This window comes from Primulina tabacum, chromosome 5 (genome assembly GCF_025594145.1).
Source record: "Primulina tabacum isolate GXHZ01 chromosome 5, ASM2559414v2, whole genome shotgun sequence".
Classification (NCBI taxonomy): domain Eukaryota; kingdom Viridiplantae; phylum Streptophyta; class Magnoliopsida; order Lamiales; family Gesneriaceae; genus Primulina; species Primulina tabacum.
In genome coordinates this window covers 12,584,817-12,600,796 of record NC_134554.1, presented here as the reverse complement: position 1 = coordinate 12,600,796, position 15,980 = coordinate 12,584,817, and the positions used below count along the sequence as shown (strand labels likewise).

The window sequence follows — 15,980 nt, the reverse complement described above, 5'->3', positions numbered from 1 at the left end:
ATTTATATATCAAGCAATAAATTTTTTTTTAGTTTATTTAGCTAATACGCGAACTATTCTTGGTGAAATACATCATGTAGCACACTAGACAGAAAATCAATTTAAAAAAACACTTGCTCTAAAATGTGCTAATTAAATAAAATAGGTAAAATTGTAACTTTGGTCATATATATATATATATATATATATATTTTGTAATTTTAGTCTTTTACGTTGTTCAATTTCAATTTTAGTCAATTATATTTCACTATTCAACAATTTTAGTCATTTTTTGATGGAAAATTGATGATGACATTGCACATATCACCATCATGTTAAATCCAGACCACAGTTGCTGCAAAGCTGTTTCTTTAGCGTCAAGTCAGCAAAAAATATTAAAATTACAAAATAACAAAAATATCGGACTTAAACTGAAATTCGACGCCATAAAAAAATTCAAAATCGCATAAGGCAAATATATGGAACTATAATGCAGTATCCAATAAAATTTTAAAAATAAGAGACGGCCTCACAGTAAAATCGGATAGATTATCTGATTTGAACGAGTCCTCGACCATGCAAAAATAGTCTCCGACAACTCTTCCCGCCGCACGTGCCGATCCCACGGCTCCCGCAAGTGCACCATGCATCTCATAATCTCTATATAAACCAAACCACGTAACATTTTTCTCAACTTCAAACCCTAACCCCACAACACCAAACAACTTCCGACTCCTCTGCCTGTTCCCATGGCCGCCGCAGCACCTCAGCTCAAAGACGAGCTCGATATCGTGATTCCGACTATACGGAATCTCGATTTCTTAGAGATGTGGAGGCCGTTCTTCTAGCCATATCATCTAATCATAGTGATTAGTGCAGGATGGTGATCCTTCGAAGGTGATCAAGGTCCCCGATGGATTTGATTACGAATTGTACAACCGAAACGACATTAATAAGATCCTGGGACCAAAAGCGTCGTGTATTTCGTTCAAGGATTCGGCTTGCCGGTGCTTCGGATACATGGTTTCGAAGAAGAAGTATATCTACACCATCGATGATGACTGTTTTCGTAAGCTTTACTCTCATTTTCTGCGTTTTGATACTGTGCCTGGTTCATTACTGGTTACAAATCTTGTCTTTTATAATTTTATGTCATCTTTCAATATTGAACTAAATTTTGTTCAAAAATAAAAACTTAATAGCATTAAAAGTAGGGCGGAGTTGACATGTATAATTTATGTTCTATTTTGTATTACCAAACGCTCTACTCCATGTATAAAATATGTGTCAAATTTATTCACAAATGAAGTGCAAAGTATAAATATCAATTATCCATTAAGAATTATCGACTTAGGTACTAAACTTTTTTTAGTAAAAGACTACTTCAAATTTAAGTAAGGCATAAATTTGGTGGGTTTGTTTTATAAATTATTATCTCAATTAAATTAGTTAACAAATAGATCATAATATATTAGAGAATCCAAAAGAATCGAATGTTAGAATGATATATTTTTGTGACAAAAAATAAAAGTAATATAGACACGTTAACGAAATTTATATGAAGGTTAGCTGAATTATTGGCTCGCATGATCTAATAGTAATGAATTAATATTGATGTTATTTTGTAGGTTGCAAAAGACCCAACAGGCAAAGACATAAATGTTGGAATTTTGGTGCTTAATGAATGAAAATTAAGCAAATAAATCAATATGTTTGATTGGAAAAATTCGAAACGAAGAACGAAACTTAATGAACGAATATTAAGTTCGGTGGTTCTGAATTAAACTCGAAACAAGTTCATCAAATATTGAATGAAATTCAATCGAGTAATTGGAACGTGTAAGGGACGAAAACCGAAAAAAAAAATTGGTCGATGAACAGTAGCAGGCGCGCACATGCGCGCGGATCCGCACGCAGGTGCGCGCCTGCTACTGTTTATCGACCAATTTTTTTTCGATTTTCGTCCCTTACACGTTCCGATTACTCGATTGAATTTCATTCAATATTTGATGAACTTGTTTCGAGTTTAATTCAGAACCACCGAACTTAATATTCGTTCATTAAGTTTCGTTCTTCGTTTCAAATTTTTCCAATCAAACATATTGATTTATTTGCTTAATTTTCATTCATTAAGCACCAAAATTACAACAATCCCCCACATGAATGAAATTAATGCATGAATGCTCGTGATGCATAAGAGAGAGTATATACGAAAAATTATCACATCAGGAGAGGTAGTTTTGGTTTTGAACCTGCCTTAGTGGAATGCAATCGGATTTACTAGGCCACGAAGTGAACGTGATGTCTTGAACTTCTTGGCGGTTCATGTAAACCCAGACAATTGTACCCACATGATAACCTTTCTTCCATTTCCATTTTGTTTTATCGGTTGTGTTCGTTTTGGCCATGGAACACAACAATAAATTTATACCTCTATTTCTAAAAATCAAATTTATGTAAAAATAATTTTTAAAAAACATAATTTCTACATTTTCAAAAAAATATTTGAAATGATAAAATGTAATAAAAGGATACTACAGTGAAATTGAGGGGTAGTTAGGCAGTTAGTCTTTCGACGATGCCCGAGAAATCCGTCAATTTCACATGACGATGTATGCCAATTTTAAGGTATAATAATTTACTTACACGTACCGACACATATATATTAGACCGCTACATTAAAAGTACAGTTGATTGTTTGTTGATTATAAATTTTGGTGATGAGTAATTAATTATTAAAATATTTAAAATTTAGTAAACAAGTAAATTCAGCATAACGAAATCTGTGCCTTCTCTAAAAGGATCATACAATGCATTGCAGAAATGTGGAGTTGATGGAGATAGCAGATTCTTGATGTGTTGTTCCAAAGCAATTATTGTTGTTTGTGGTATTCAAATATGAGAGGAAAGCAAGAAGAAAACAAAGATCATGTCTTCTGACATTTTTTCATTCCTTTGGCATTTTTTTCATTCCTTTGGCATTGTTTGATGCTTGTGACACTTGCCTCTACGAAGCCATTTCTTTGTTTTCTTCTTGCTTTCCTCTCATATTTGAATACCACAAACAACAATAAATGCTTTGGAACAACACATCAAGAATCTGCTATCTCCATCAACTCCACATTTCTGCAATGCATTGTATGATCCTTTTAGAGAAGGCACAGATTTCGTTCGCGGATATCCGTTCAGCCTCCGGGAAGAAGTGGCAACAGCGGTTTCTCATGGCTTGTGACTGAACATCCCGGATTACGACGCTCCCACACAGCTTGTCAAGCCTCTTGAGAGAAACATCAGGTGAAATTAAACATAATCTCTTCGTATCATTTACTTTCAAGAATCTCAGAATGTCACTCAATACGAGGTTGTATTGTTTGCATGTATTTCAGATATGTTGATGTAGTGTTTACAATCCCCAAGGGCACATTATTTCCCATGTGCGGGATGAATCTCGCATTCGATCGCGATCTTATTGGCCCTGCCATGTACTTCGTGCTTATGGGAGATGGTCAGCCTATCGGACGCTACGATGATATGTGGGCTGGCTGGTGTACCAATTAGGTACATAAACAAACCTCACCAGTTCGCTTCATCTTTTGTTTGAAGGACTAGAATATTATGTTTATCGTGTTTTTTTAGGTTATTTGTGATCATCTGAACTTGGGAGTGAAAACTGGTCTCCCATATATTTGGCATAGCAAAGCGAGCAACCCATTCGTGAACCTTAAGAAGGAGTACAAAGGTATCTTTTGGCAAAAAGAGATCATACCATTCTTCCAAGCCGCCACTCTTTCCAAAGATTCAAACAGTACTGTCCAGAAGTGTTACATCGAACTCTCCAAACAGGTCAAAGAGAAGCTTGGAAAAGTGGACCCCTATTTTGTGAAGCTTGCGGATGCCATGGAGACGTGGATTCAAGCTTGGGACGAACTCAATCCTCCCAAAGCCAACTAAAATCCGGATTTAATTAGGACAATTCATTTATATTTAGATTTTACTATCGGATTTACTATCTTTTTTTTTTTTCCCTTTTTTATACTCTGGATTTTGTTGGGAGATCCATACATGCAGTACTGGAATGTTGTGTGTGATTCTATAAGATTTTTTGTGTTGGTTTTCACATTAAAAGTAATGGACATAATTTCAATCATACAATTTTGGAACAAGAATATTTAAAAAAAATTGAAAAAAGGTTGGTTGTACAAATATCTCCATAGTTTATATAACACTAGTACTTGATACACGCATTGTTGCGTGTTTGTTCAATTTTTTTTAGGAGTTTGATAAAATTTTATAATTAGCTGGATTTATATATATTATAAAAATACGGTCATGTTATAATTATCAACATTTATAAGGATAAATTTGGTAAAGTATCAAAACATATAAAGATAAATTTGATAACATGGCATCAAGTTTGTCTGACCCGAGATTAATATATTGCATAATATGTAAAATTTATTTTAAAGATAAAAAATGATAAAATAGTGGTTATCCGGAATATATATATATTTGTGTGCGAAGAAAATGTTCGAATAATTATTTTAAAGCATTGAATAATAATTTTATTTTGAAATTTAGAAAGAATATACACTACTTTTGTTACTTTTGAAATATACTAGCTAATAAATGTTGATTAAATGTAATAAATTTGATTGAAAATTTTAGAAATATTTTTAATAACTATATATTGTAACTTTCGATTAAATATATTTTGAACTGAGTCAAATGTCTGAAGTGTTACTAGATAGAACTGAAGTGTTTCTAGCCACCTAGTAGGTATCAATTCTGATAGATGATGTGAAATTTGATCGCGGTAATATAATGTGAAATCTTTTAAAAATTGTCTTGTATGCCAATTTTTTGTATACTAAAGATTTGCACAAATTTTGTAGATATTGCAGGTGTGTAAGGTGATCACAAACGTCAATTTGTATGAAAATAATAAAAATATAACTTCTATGAATTCAAGCGAAAAAATATTAAGTTTGATAGTTTATTTTGATTTCTTAAACAAATACAACGTCAAAAAAAAAAAGACAATGAAACTTGAAAAAATAAAATTTCAGTATGATTATGTATGCACAAATCAGTAGAAAATTATAAACCATAAAAACTATAATAAAAGTTGACAAGAAACAATGAAAAATGTGATATATACCAAACTCTGGAACGACAATATGAAAAATGCTTGAACTATGACTATGAAATCACGTAGAGTTTACAAGAGTCGTGATATATGTTGTGTCTTTTCTGCGTGCCAATTCTCTTCTTTTTCTTCAAACTTTTGGTAATTCTTATATTCTCGTCACTAATTCATTATCTTACTCATGATCTATCCACGAACTTAATTTATTCAAACCAATTTGAATTGATGAGCTTTCTGAATTTAACGATATTTTTCATTTTAATCGGGCTTAAGCTCAACTAACAGCTTAACTAAAATTTAGCAACAACACTAGAATATTTAAAATCTTGCAACAATTATAGATGTAAAAAAAGACTGACAGGACGTATCAACCATTTTGACGGGCCATTAAATAACCAACTCAACAAAACCCAACCCACCGAGGTAAAAGTAAATAAATAATTGGAAAAATGATAATAATATTTTTTTAATAAAAAAATGTTAAGAACATTTGAATTGCTAAGAAAATAAAAAATAAACATTAATCAAATAGTTCAACCAATATTTAAAAATATTATAATAAGAAAACAAGATTGTATAAGATTAATTAGTTAAACAAAATGTGTAAAAACTAAATAAATATTACAAAATCAGTTATTATTAAAATTCATTCAAATTAATCAATATAAAATTTTAAAATTATCTATCTTAAAAAAATATTAAGAAAAATAAGATTCTATTATGGTTGGAATTAAGAAAATAAATTTATACTTTTATTTATGTTTTTAAAAAGGAAATTACATTTGTGGTAATGTAATTTGCACTTTTTTCTATTTTTTGTTTTGTTAAAAATAAGTTTGTATTTTGAGTCTAGTAATTTGCATGTTTTTTCGTTTTGGTTTGGTTAACGGTGTTTTTACATTTTTATCAAGTAACTTGTTTTTTTTTTTTTTTGTCATTTTAATTATGAATTAACATTTTTGGTCCTTTAATTACTTGCATGTTTTTTTCATCATCTTTGACAGAAGCATGTCGTGTCAGTCAAAAATTGCTTGTTTGACGAATGTGATTGCTGGCATTAGTTTTTGGAGGTAAAGTTGCATATATCTCATTTTTTTAGAATATTATCTCGAAATAAACATGACGGACTTTGTAAAAAAAAAGGAAAGAAATGTATATTACACGACTAAACATCCAATTTATCTTTAACATAAGAAAAAAATGGAAAAAACATGCAAGTTACCGAAATAAAAAAGTAAATGCACCATTAACAAGACTACAAATGGAAAAGACATGCAAGTTATGGGATTGCATGTGCAAATTCATTTTTAACATGACAAAAATTGAAAAAAAATGTAAATTTCAAGATTAAAATTGTAATTATCCTTGTTTTAAAAATAATTTTATTTATAATTTCATTTACTATATAAAATATTAATATAATTTAAAATTTAATATTTATGAATATATTATTATTTTATTTTATATAAAAATAATAATTCGATAAAAATAAAATTATAATTAATCGTGAACATAATAAGAGAACGTGTACAATATTAGAGTTCTGATGGAGAATTACAAAATATTTAATAAAATAAAACATCAGTAATTAAGTGTTTCGTGAGTAATAAATCAATCTCGTAGTTAAAGAAAAATAAAACATAAAAAACAACCCGTTAGGAAAAAATAGTCATTATAAAAAGAATTAGCCTTTATAAAAAATCAGTCTTTATAAAAAGTGAACTAAAAACAAACGAGAAAGTAAAAAACTGAAGAAAAAAGAGAGAAACAAAAAGAAAGAAAAAATATTTTTTTAAAAATAATTATAAAATTTGGTACTGTTTTATACATAAACCTTTAAATCTCACCCAAGCAGTGTGTTTTAATGATTGCAAACACTCTCTAAAATATATATTAATTTTTTTTATGACAATCATAGTTTTCAAAATCAGACTTGACCGGCCGATTCGCAGAGAACCGTGAACCGCACATTAGTTTGGTCCGAAATATTTTCAAAAACCGCTAAAATTGTTAAATCAATCAAACTTGGTCAAGAACCGGTTGAACGGACTATGAACGATGTTTGAATTTTTTTATTAATTTATTGCTTTTTAATCTTAATTTAATTTTTTGGTTATTTATATACATGATTATTTGAAATTCTTTAAAAATATTATTTTAGTGATAATGAATTTTATTTAATCTATTGTTTAAAAACATATATAACTATAACTGATATTTGAATATATTCATGTTGTTATTTAAATTTTAAATTTTGATATATATATATATATATTTCATTATATTAATATCTATATAATAAACTAATATTCGATCCAATCTTTTGGTTAAAATTTGTCCGATTATAAAAATATTGATGACAATAACTACTACATTATTATTATTTGAAAAAACAACCAATCACCCGATCCACGAGTTGTGGACCGGTCCAAATCTCAGGTGCCGGCTTGGATATCCATTTTTCACGTATTCTTGTTCAAAGTCACTTCAAATTTCAGTTCTTCCACTGTGCAATTTCACTTTCCCCTGGGAATCACTGAAACTCAATCCCATTTCTGCAAATTATTACCAATTTCGACTTCACCTATAATTAGGGTGTAAAGATTGACCGCTACAAAGAGCCTTTTACCACTGTTCAACAGAATGCGGAATTCGATCCTCGCATTGTCTTAGTTAGGTCCATTGTGCACAATTCTCGATTGAGCGACTGACCTTCGATGCGGTTAAGATTCGCATCTAATCGGGTGATGTTCGATTCCTATTTTTTCCATTCTTTCCATGCAATTTCACCTCTTGTTAGGAATTAGGGTTTCATGACTGGCTGCCACGAAGATAGTTAGTGTACTTCTCTCAAGTGACACGGTTTTTTTTTTTTTGTTTTTTGAACTTTAAGAATGTCGGGCCAGCCGGAGGCAATTCTCGAGTGGCTTCAGAAGGAAATGGGCTACCGACCTTTGAGCCCATATGCATCATCCGCCAAGGCAGCAATGCCGACGGCGGATTCCCTCCAGAAGATTTCTCGAGGGAACATGATTCCTGTTTGGAATTTTTTACTGAAGAGGGTGAAATCTGAGAAGACTGTGGAAAACATACGCCGTAATATCATTGTTCATGGCAATGATGATGGAGTATGGAGTAAAGAGCGGAGGAAGGATGAATCGAGAGTTGGGAAGGAGGGGCTGGGGGAGAGCAGTAGCAGGGAAATTGAATTGCAGGAGAGGGAGTTGGCAGAGAAGGAAGTGGAGAGGTTGAGACAGATAGTGAGGCGGCAGCGCAAGCAGTTGAAGACCAAGATGGTTGAGGTCTCAAGGGAGGAAGCTGAGCGCAAGCGGATGCTTGATGAGCGTTCAAATTATAGGTTACATCTATTTGAAATACATAGAAGTATACTTTTATGCAGTGCCCAAGGACCACATAATCTTTAAATTCTATTAATGAAGTAATGTAATCATTTAGTGTAGATAATTTTGGTTGTTGGATTTGATGGGATTGGATTATTTATGCTTGGGATCAATTAAAACCTGACCGATGATTTGTCAAGTGCTAGTCTAAAAAAATTGGATTATTTATGCATGTGATCAGTTAATACTTGATTGATGATTTATCAATTGCAAGTCCCAAAGAAAGTGTTGACGACTGATAAGCTCATCTATTTCCAAAGAATAATCGCTTAGATGAAACTTTTTTAAAACTTAACTGGTTAATGATGTAAATTATGTATTGAATTGACTAAGCAGGGTGAAAATACTTAGGAGTGAAGTAAATTAAGAATTTTAGTATTTCTATTTGCAGGCACAAAAAGGTAATGTTGGAGGCATATGATAAACAATGTAATGAAGCAGCAAAAATATTCTCCGAATACCATAAACGTCTTCGGTACTATGTCAACCAAGCCAGGGATACTAACAGATCTAGCATTGATTCCCATATCGAAATAGTTTCGAGATTCCATGCAAATAGTGAAAAAGAAGGACTACATTCAACTGTTAAAGGAGCAAAATCTGCAGATGACGTGATTCTGATTGAGACCGCAAGAGAAAGAAGTATACGAAAAGTGTGTGAATATCTCGCTGTTCAGATGTATGAAAAGATCCTTGGTTCTTTTCCAGCATTTGAAGGGGTTGGAATTCACACAAATCCTCAACTGGAAGCTTCTAAATTAGGCAGTGATACAGATGGTGATTTACCTACTGAAATTAGAGATGTCATAGTAGATTGCCTAAAAAGTCCTCCTCACCTACTGTTGGCAATCACGTCATACACCCAACGACTGAAAAATCATATTATTAAAGAAATAGAGAAAACTGATGTGAGAGCTGACGCAGAAACATTAAGGTATCCAAGGACTGGCATGATGATGGTATTTTAATATCTTTGATTCCTCATCTCCAGGAAAACAAATATCAACTAGGCGATTATTTTTCCCATGCATCCATATATTACTCTCGATAGGTCATTCACTTTCCATTCATTGCATCCATGTGTTACTAGCATAAAGTGTCGGACTTCTCCGTTAGAAAGTCTTCTTCTGCCGTTGTGTTTTTTTATTGCTTCTTACTGTTCATATACCTTCATAAAGCAGTGTTGCCGTACCTTTATGTATTCGGTTACTTACATAATGTTTGGAACTATTGCTTATTTTATATATTTTTTTTAGCCATTATATACATCTTTGAGATGAAGGAAAATCATTGTTTTGTATGGACTTAAGCATTGTACTTGTTCAGTATAACTCCAGTCACTCAGTTCTTATTTTCCCATTAATCTCGTTCACTTTACATTTGAGGTTAACTTGTTGTGTTGACTCATGTTTTTCTTCACCTTCACGCATTTGGTCGGACTCAAACTCAAAATATAAGTCCTGAAATCAGTTGCTCCACAAAAATGCTAAATGTATGAGTGATTGTGGCTAGTGCTATTATTACACGATGATATTATATTGACTTTCACTTTATTGTCACTTCTTTCATTGTTTGGTCTTACATATAACTCACTTCTGCTCACCAACTTTTGAGGATGCATCTTGTATGCTCGTTACGTTAATGTGATGAACAACTTTTGGTGAAAGATTAACCTTATGAACTTTACATAAGATATAAGTTTGCTTACTGCATTTATATACTCACTTTTGTTAACTTTCTCGACTAACTTTTTATAACACATGTTATTAACTTTTTATGTGAGTCTTCTATCAAAAAAAAAAAATTTATGTGAGTCGCTTAAAGCAATGATTGCATACTATCATTTAATAGATTGTTTTGGTTGTTGATAATTTTTAAATTCGTCGTTAGCCGTTCCTTAGATGGATGCTTCACCCTTCCTCTGAAGCTAACTAATTCAACTTCTGAAAGGTTTGTTTTTTGTTTTATTTTGTGGGTCTTGTCTTTGTGTTTTTGGACTACAATTCTTGGTGTCTATTGTAGATTTTAATTTCAGGCGGAGTCCTAGTTGTTTCCTCTCTGCTGTTGCAAAGCCATTTATAAATTTTCTCGTTCATTCACTCGGTTAGGTACAAATATGAGAACGATGTTATAACTGAGTATTCTTCCAATGATGGAAACTCACCATTACAATATCGCCTTTACGGCAATGGGAAGATAGGAGATGATGGTCCGGCAAGAGGGACTGGAAATCAGCTTCTGGAGAGACAGGTATGCTCCTCATTGATATGCTCTCTGAACCCAGTTTTTCATCATTCATCTTTGGGTGTGTTTCAACATATGTTATTTTATTTGTTTCCTCATCTATTTTGGGTTGTAGAATGCCTCTTCATCTCATGTAGGTGACTTGGTTAATTTACATTTTGCCATTATGCTTTTGTTTCGTGGATAGGGGAATTATCTATCTCTTTAGTTTGCCACATTCTTTGCTAAGTTTTAATGACTAAAGCACCTTACATGCTGTTGAAAAAAATCAATACCTTTTATTATTCTTATTCACTTGTTCATTATATGATATTCCTACAGAAAGCACATGTGCGGCAATTCTTGGACACAGAAGATGCACTCAACAAAGCCGCAGAAGCTAAAAACGCGAGTGAGCTACTTCTAAAACGCCTTCATGGAAGTAGTGATGCGATGTCATCACATTTGCTAATCGCAGGACCATCACAGAATATGAGCAGTCTTCGGCAACTAGAGGTAGTAATTTTATTTTAAATTAATTTAGGTGCGGTGAGTTGAGAATCAATATCAAATAGTGCAGGTACACAATTATTCCAATGCCCATTTTATTGGGACAAAGCAAGCCCTATGGGCACTCTTGATTAATTAAAAACCGGAAATGGAAAAGAAACCAAGAATTGTTTTAATTTTTATGGAATAACGTATTCATGTATTTTCGTGGCCAAAGCTGCTGATCCTGTGTGCATCTGATATTTCAATCGTTTGTTGGTTTGCTTGTCTATTTGTTATTTTGATGAGGGGATGGGTAGACCATGGACATATGGACCTCTTACACTACTTCTGCTGCTTCCCAATTATTATAGTTTGTTCTTAATACATTCTGCAATATGCTTCTTGTCGAGTTATTTTATGATTTTATGTATTTGTTTTACAGTCTTTTAACTGTTGAGGTTTTTCTGCATTTTAAATTTGACATTTGTAACCTTACACCAAAACTTTTTGTGGCTTTGAACATCAATTTTATGTTTTTTCTATATGTCCTTGCAGTTAGAGGTTTGGGCCAAGGAAAGAGAAACTGCTGGATTATGGGCTAGCTTGAGCACGTTGATGTCTGAAGTGCGGCGCTTGAATAAATTATGTGCTGAGAGGAAGGAAGCAGAGAATTCTTTGAGGAAGAAGTGGAAGAAGATTGAAGAGTTTGATGATCGCAGATCTGAGTTGGAACTGATCTACAATGCATTACTTAGGGCGAACATGGTATGATTGCTCTCTGTCTCTCTCTCACTCACACACGCATTAACACGTGTAAATGCACATCCTGGAAACAGTAAACATGGCATTATTAAGGCATTCTGAATAGGCGATCTATGCTCCAAGTGCACCAGAATGTAACCATTCCCTTGTAGGACCCAATTATGTGTATAACAGGAATATGGTTCCTACAAGCACAGTACGCTGTACAGCATATAGTAGTTTATAGGAGGCTGGCGGAAGTCGAAGCCTGAAGTAAACCAAAATTAGGATCATATTCAGAATGATCATTTATTATTTTTCCATTAAAATTCCATAAAGAAATTCAGGGATGATCGATATATATTTGGGAATGCTATAAAAATGTGTGTATTCTGCGAACAAAATTAATTGGAGTGAAAACTTTCTTCCTTTGCAGAGGAGCATTTATTTGCTACCTTGTCATTCTATTTGTTTATATGACTCCAACATTCAGTTGCTGACCTTTTGGGTCGTCTGCAAATATGTTACGAAGAATTATTAACTTTGTTTGTGTATTTCTTTATCTATGTAGTGTAACAAGCTATCATTTGTTGATTTCCCTCGATAATGTAGGATGCTGCTTCTTTCTGGAGTCAGCAACCGTTAGCTGCCAGGGAGTATGCATCAAGCACCATAATTCCAGCTTGTAATGTTGTTATGGACATATCTAACAATGCAAAAGATCTGGTTGATAATGAAGTTTCAGCTTTTTATAGAAGTCCCGATAACAACCTTCACATGCTTCCATCAACACCTCAGGTTAGAAAGCCAACCAGGAGTTTGGTGGTTACACGTGTCTATATAATTCAATATCTTGAATGCCCATTTCCTTTTGATCAGGCTTTCTTGGAGTCCATGAGCGCAAATGGTTCTACCGGACCTGAAGCCGTTGTTACCGCTGAAAGAAATGCAGCGTTGCTGACAGCCAAAGCTGGTTCCAGAGATCCTTCCACTGTTCCTTCTATATGCCGCATATCTGCTGCCCTGCAGTATCCTGCTGGTGAGCCTTACGTATATTCCAGGACTATCTAGTTGTTGGCTCGAATTGTAATTTGTGGATTTAATAGATCTCTTCAGCATTTTGTTCTGCTTCTGTTTATGAAGTTGCTCATCAAATTTTTTACTAGGTCCCCACACTTTGCCATACAATTCGTGCTGAAATCTCACTATAATTTTTCTTTGAGTCTCCAGCATGCTTATGTTTCCATAACTTTGATTGTCTTTATGGCTTGCAAATTATGCCATGAAAACTGCATATTGATTACTGAATGAATTGTATATTGAGAGCTAAACCGCAAGCTACAAGCCTCTTTGTCGCTCATTTCATGCTACACTATTAATTTTGGACAGGGGGTAATATTGTTGGCAGTTCACTTAAGCTCATGTTTCATATCTGGCAAATGACCTCAAGATCGTTTTGGCTTTTTTTTCCCCCTACAAGATCTTTTACAAATTATTTCTATCTGTGCTTCATTATCAAAAAGTTTCTCGCTTCCCCCTAACTGTTTTGGTCACATGGAAAAAAAATGGGGAGAAAAAGAGCTGTTGTGCTTTAGATCTTACATGAATTGCATTAAATGCATTTCTTGCTGCCTGCTGATAAACATTATCTAAAGCCTTCTTTCTTTAACCTATTCAAATCATTTATGAGATATGATCCCTGCAACTGTGTACTTTCACTGAATCATTTTGAGGTTTTTATTTTAAGAGTTTAATTGGTGTGGGAATGCAGGATAATGGCAGTGCATGATTTGGACTCAGTTAGTTTATATATTGATTGTTCCCCCTGTCTCATTTACTTTACTTAGTCTCTACACAAATCTAGTTAACCAGCTTGCTGTCTTCAAGTTCTTTTTGGCTAAATTTTAAGAGACTCCATATAAGACCTCTATACGAATCAAAACTTAATTGCGGCAATCTATGACATGTCGCAGGTTTGAATGGTTTGGATTCTGGATTGGCATCAGTCCTGGAGTCACTGGAATTTTGTTTAAAGCTACGTGGTTCTGAGGCTTGTGTATTGGAAGACTTGGCAAAGGCAATCAATTTGGTTCATTTGAGGAGGGATCTTGTCGAAAATGGTCATGCTTTGTTAAATCATGCTCATCGTTTGCAAAAAGAATATGACAGGTATAGACAATACACCCCATCTTTTTCCCATGAAAACCTCAAACTTTTGAATATTCCTTAGAAACCCATTGTATCTTCTCGTACATAGTTGACGTTGTGTTCATCAATTCAAGACATAAAGCAAGGATCTGAATTGAGAAAATCCTATTATTAGGTTAAGTTTTCCAAATATTTGGTTTAAGTTTTCCTTTCCATTGTTGTGTTTGTTTTCACCTGTCAATCGAGTCTTTTAAACTGGAAAAACTTTATATGGTTATGAATCCCATTTGTTATTTTTGTAGAGACTCTTCTTAATTTTGTCGACTTTATCTTGCAGAACAACAAATTTCTGTCTGAGCTTGGCTGTTGAACATGAGAAAGAAGTTGCTGAGAAATGGTTACCTGAATTAAAAAATGCAGTTTTAAATGCTCAAAAGTGTCTTGATGACTGCAAATATGTGAGAGGCTTGGTGAGTATTTTGCGTTGCTAATTACCTTTTTCTGATGTATTTATCAATATTTAATTCTTAAAAGATTTCACGGTAATATTTGAGAGATCAACTTTCATTTGCTCTCAAAGTGGACAATTTTGTTTCTCAATCTTCTCCGGTGGTCTCTCCTCCCCCAAAAATATTGCAACGTTTTGAAATTGTTATTCTCTCATTTTTTCTATAGCTCGATGAATGGTGGGAACAACCAGCTTCAACTGTGGTAGATTGGGTTGCTGTAGATGGAGAAAACGTTATTGCCTGGCAGAATCACGTGAAACAGCTTCTGGCATTTTATGATAAATAACTAATCGGATAAAAAAAATTGTCTGCCATGTATCTGCAGCTCCACCTGTTCACATCGCTCTAATCATGTTGCACTCCCCAGTTTTAGCAAGGACACTCTAGATGGGATCTTCATTGATGAGTAGTGCTAATGCGATGTACCTCATAGTGCGTTGAATGGAAAAAGTGGATATGAATCTACGGTTCATGATATTTGTACCAGGTTTAGATGCAACCATGCAGAGTGGTCTTTGTTTGTATATATGGTTGTTCTTTGTGGAAGGATCTCTTCTGTATTTTTTATGCTCATTATTTGCTATTTTTGAGCTTATTTGTTTGTAACATTATATAGTTCAATTCAGGGTGATCAGGTTTCAGAGGCTCATTCAAGGCTGTGTTCTGATTTGATTGATGGGTTTTTTGGGGGACACAGATTCTGTATCAAACTGTGTTCATCTCCTGATTCATGTATTTGTGGTGTTAATATGTTAAAGACTTATTTCATTTATCAAAATATATGTACTTAATATTTGATGGTTCTCACGGTAAAGGCTCTATTGAACTTGAACATAAAATTTGACTATGATTCTTGTAAATGAGGGAGGCCCTGAGAAAGCTTTTCCAAGGCTTTTCTTGGAAAATTGATGCTGGATTGTGGAACAGGCGATCCGATGTTGATCTGGACGATTATGCGATATTTGATTTTGTGGTATTTGGTTCGCGCCTAATGGAAGGCAATAACATTGCAATTCAAAATAATGTAATTTTTTTTACCCAAATACTGAACTCATTCCTTCTTAACCCATAGTCTACAATCTCGACTCTAAAAACTTATTCTCGGAACTAATAACTAATTCATTTCACAAAAATTATTAATTAATAGATCAATATATTCATTTTATATTTAATTAATTTTTAAATAAATGAAAATTAATCCTAAAAATCGTCACAATGAAATATTGTAATAATTAAATAACATTTTTCTAATTCACGCAAACTTACACTAAATTATATATATTTGTATCTTTAATTAATTAAAAGCAGTAAAGAGTAAATTTTCAATTGGTTGATCAAAAA

General features: G+C 33.2%; 1 protein-coding gene and 1 pseudogene across 2 annotated transcripts; both read left to right on the top strand.

Annotated features, from left to right (window-relative positions):
• The first annotated feature begins 683 nt into the window (after positions 1–683).
• On the top strand, positions 684–3,964 carry LOC142546681 (putative UDP-arabinopyranose mutase 1; annotated as a pseudogene).
• A 3,557-nt stretch (positions 3,965–7,521) lies between these two features.
• On the top strand, positions 7,522–15,435 carry LOC142546680 (AUGMIN subunit 5-like). 2 transcript variants are annotated; one of them, XM_075654522.1, is made up of 11 exons: positions 7,523–7,869; positions 8,019–8,483; positions 8,918–9,460; positions 10,635–10,776; positions 11,092–11,265; positions 11,797–12,006; positions 12,595–12,780; positions 12,862–13,021; positions 13,956–14,151; positions 14,468–14,600; positions 14,806–15,435. In XM_075654522.1, the coding sequence occupies exons 2-11, from the start codon at positions 8,020–8,022 to the stop codon at positions 14,923–14,925; spliced, it is 2,328 nt and encodes a 775-aa protein (XP_075510637.1). In that variant the 5' UTR covers positions 7,523–7,869; position 8,019; the 3' UTR covers positions 14,926–15,435. The 2 variants fall into 2 exon arrangements, with proteins under 2 accessions (XP_075510638.1, XP_075510637.1); XM_075654523.1 differs by lacking the exons at positions 14,468–14,600; positions 14,806–15,435 and adding an exon at positions 14,240–14,335 and having other exon boundaries at positions 7,522–8,483.
• Positions 15,436–15,980: the final 545 nt, after the last annotated feature.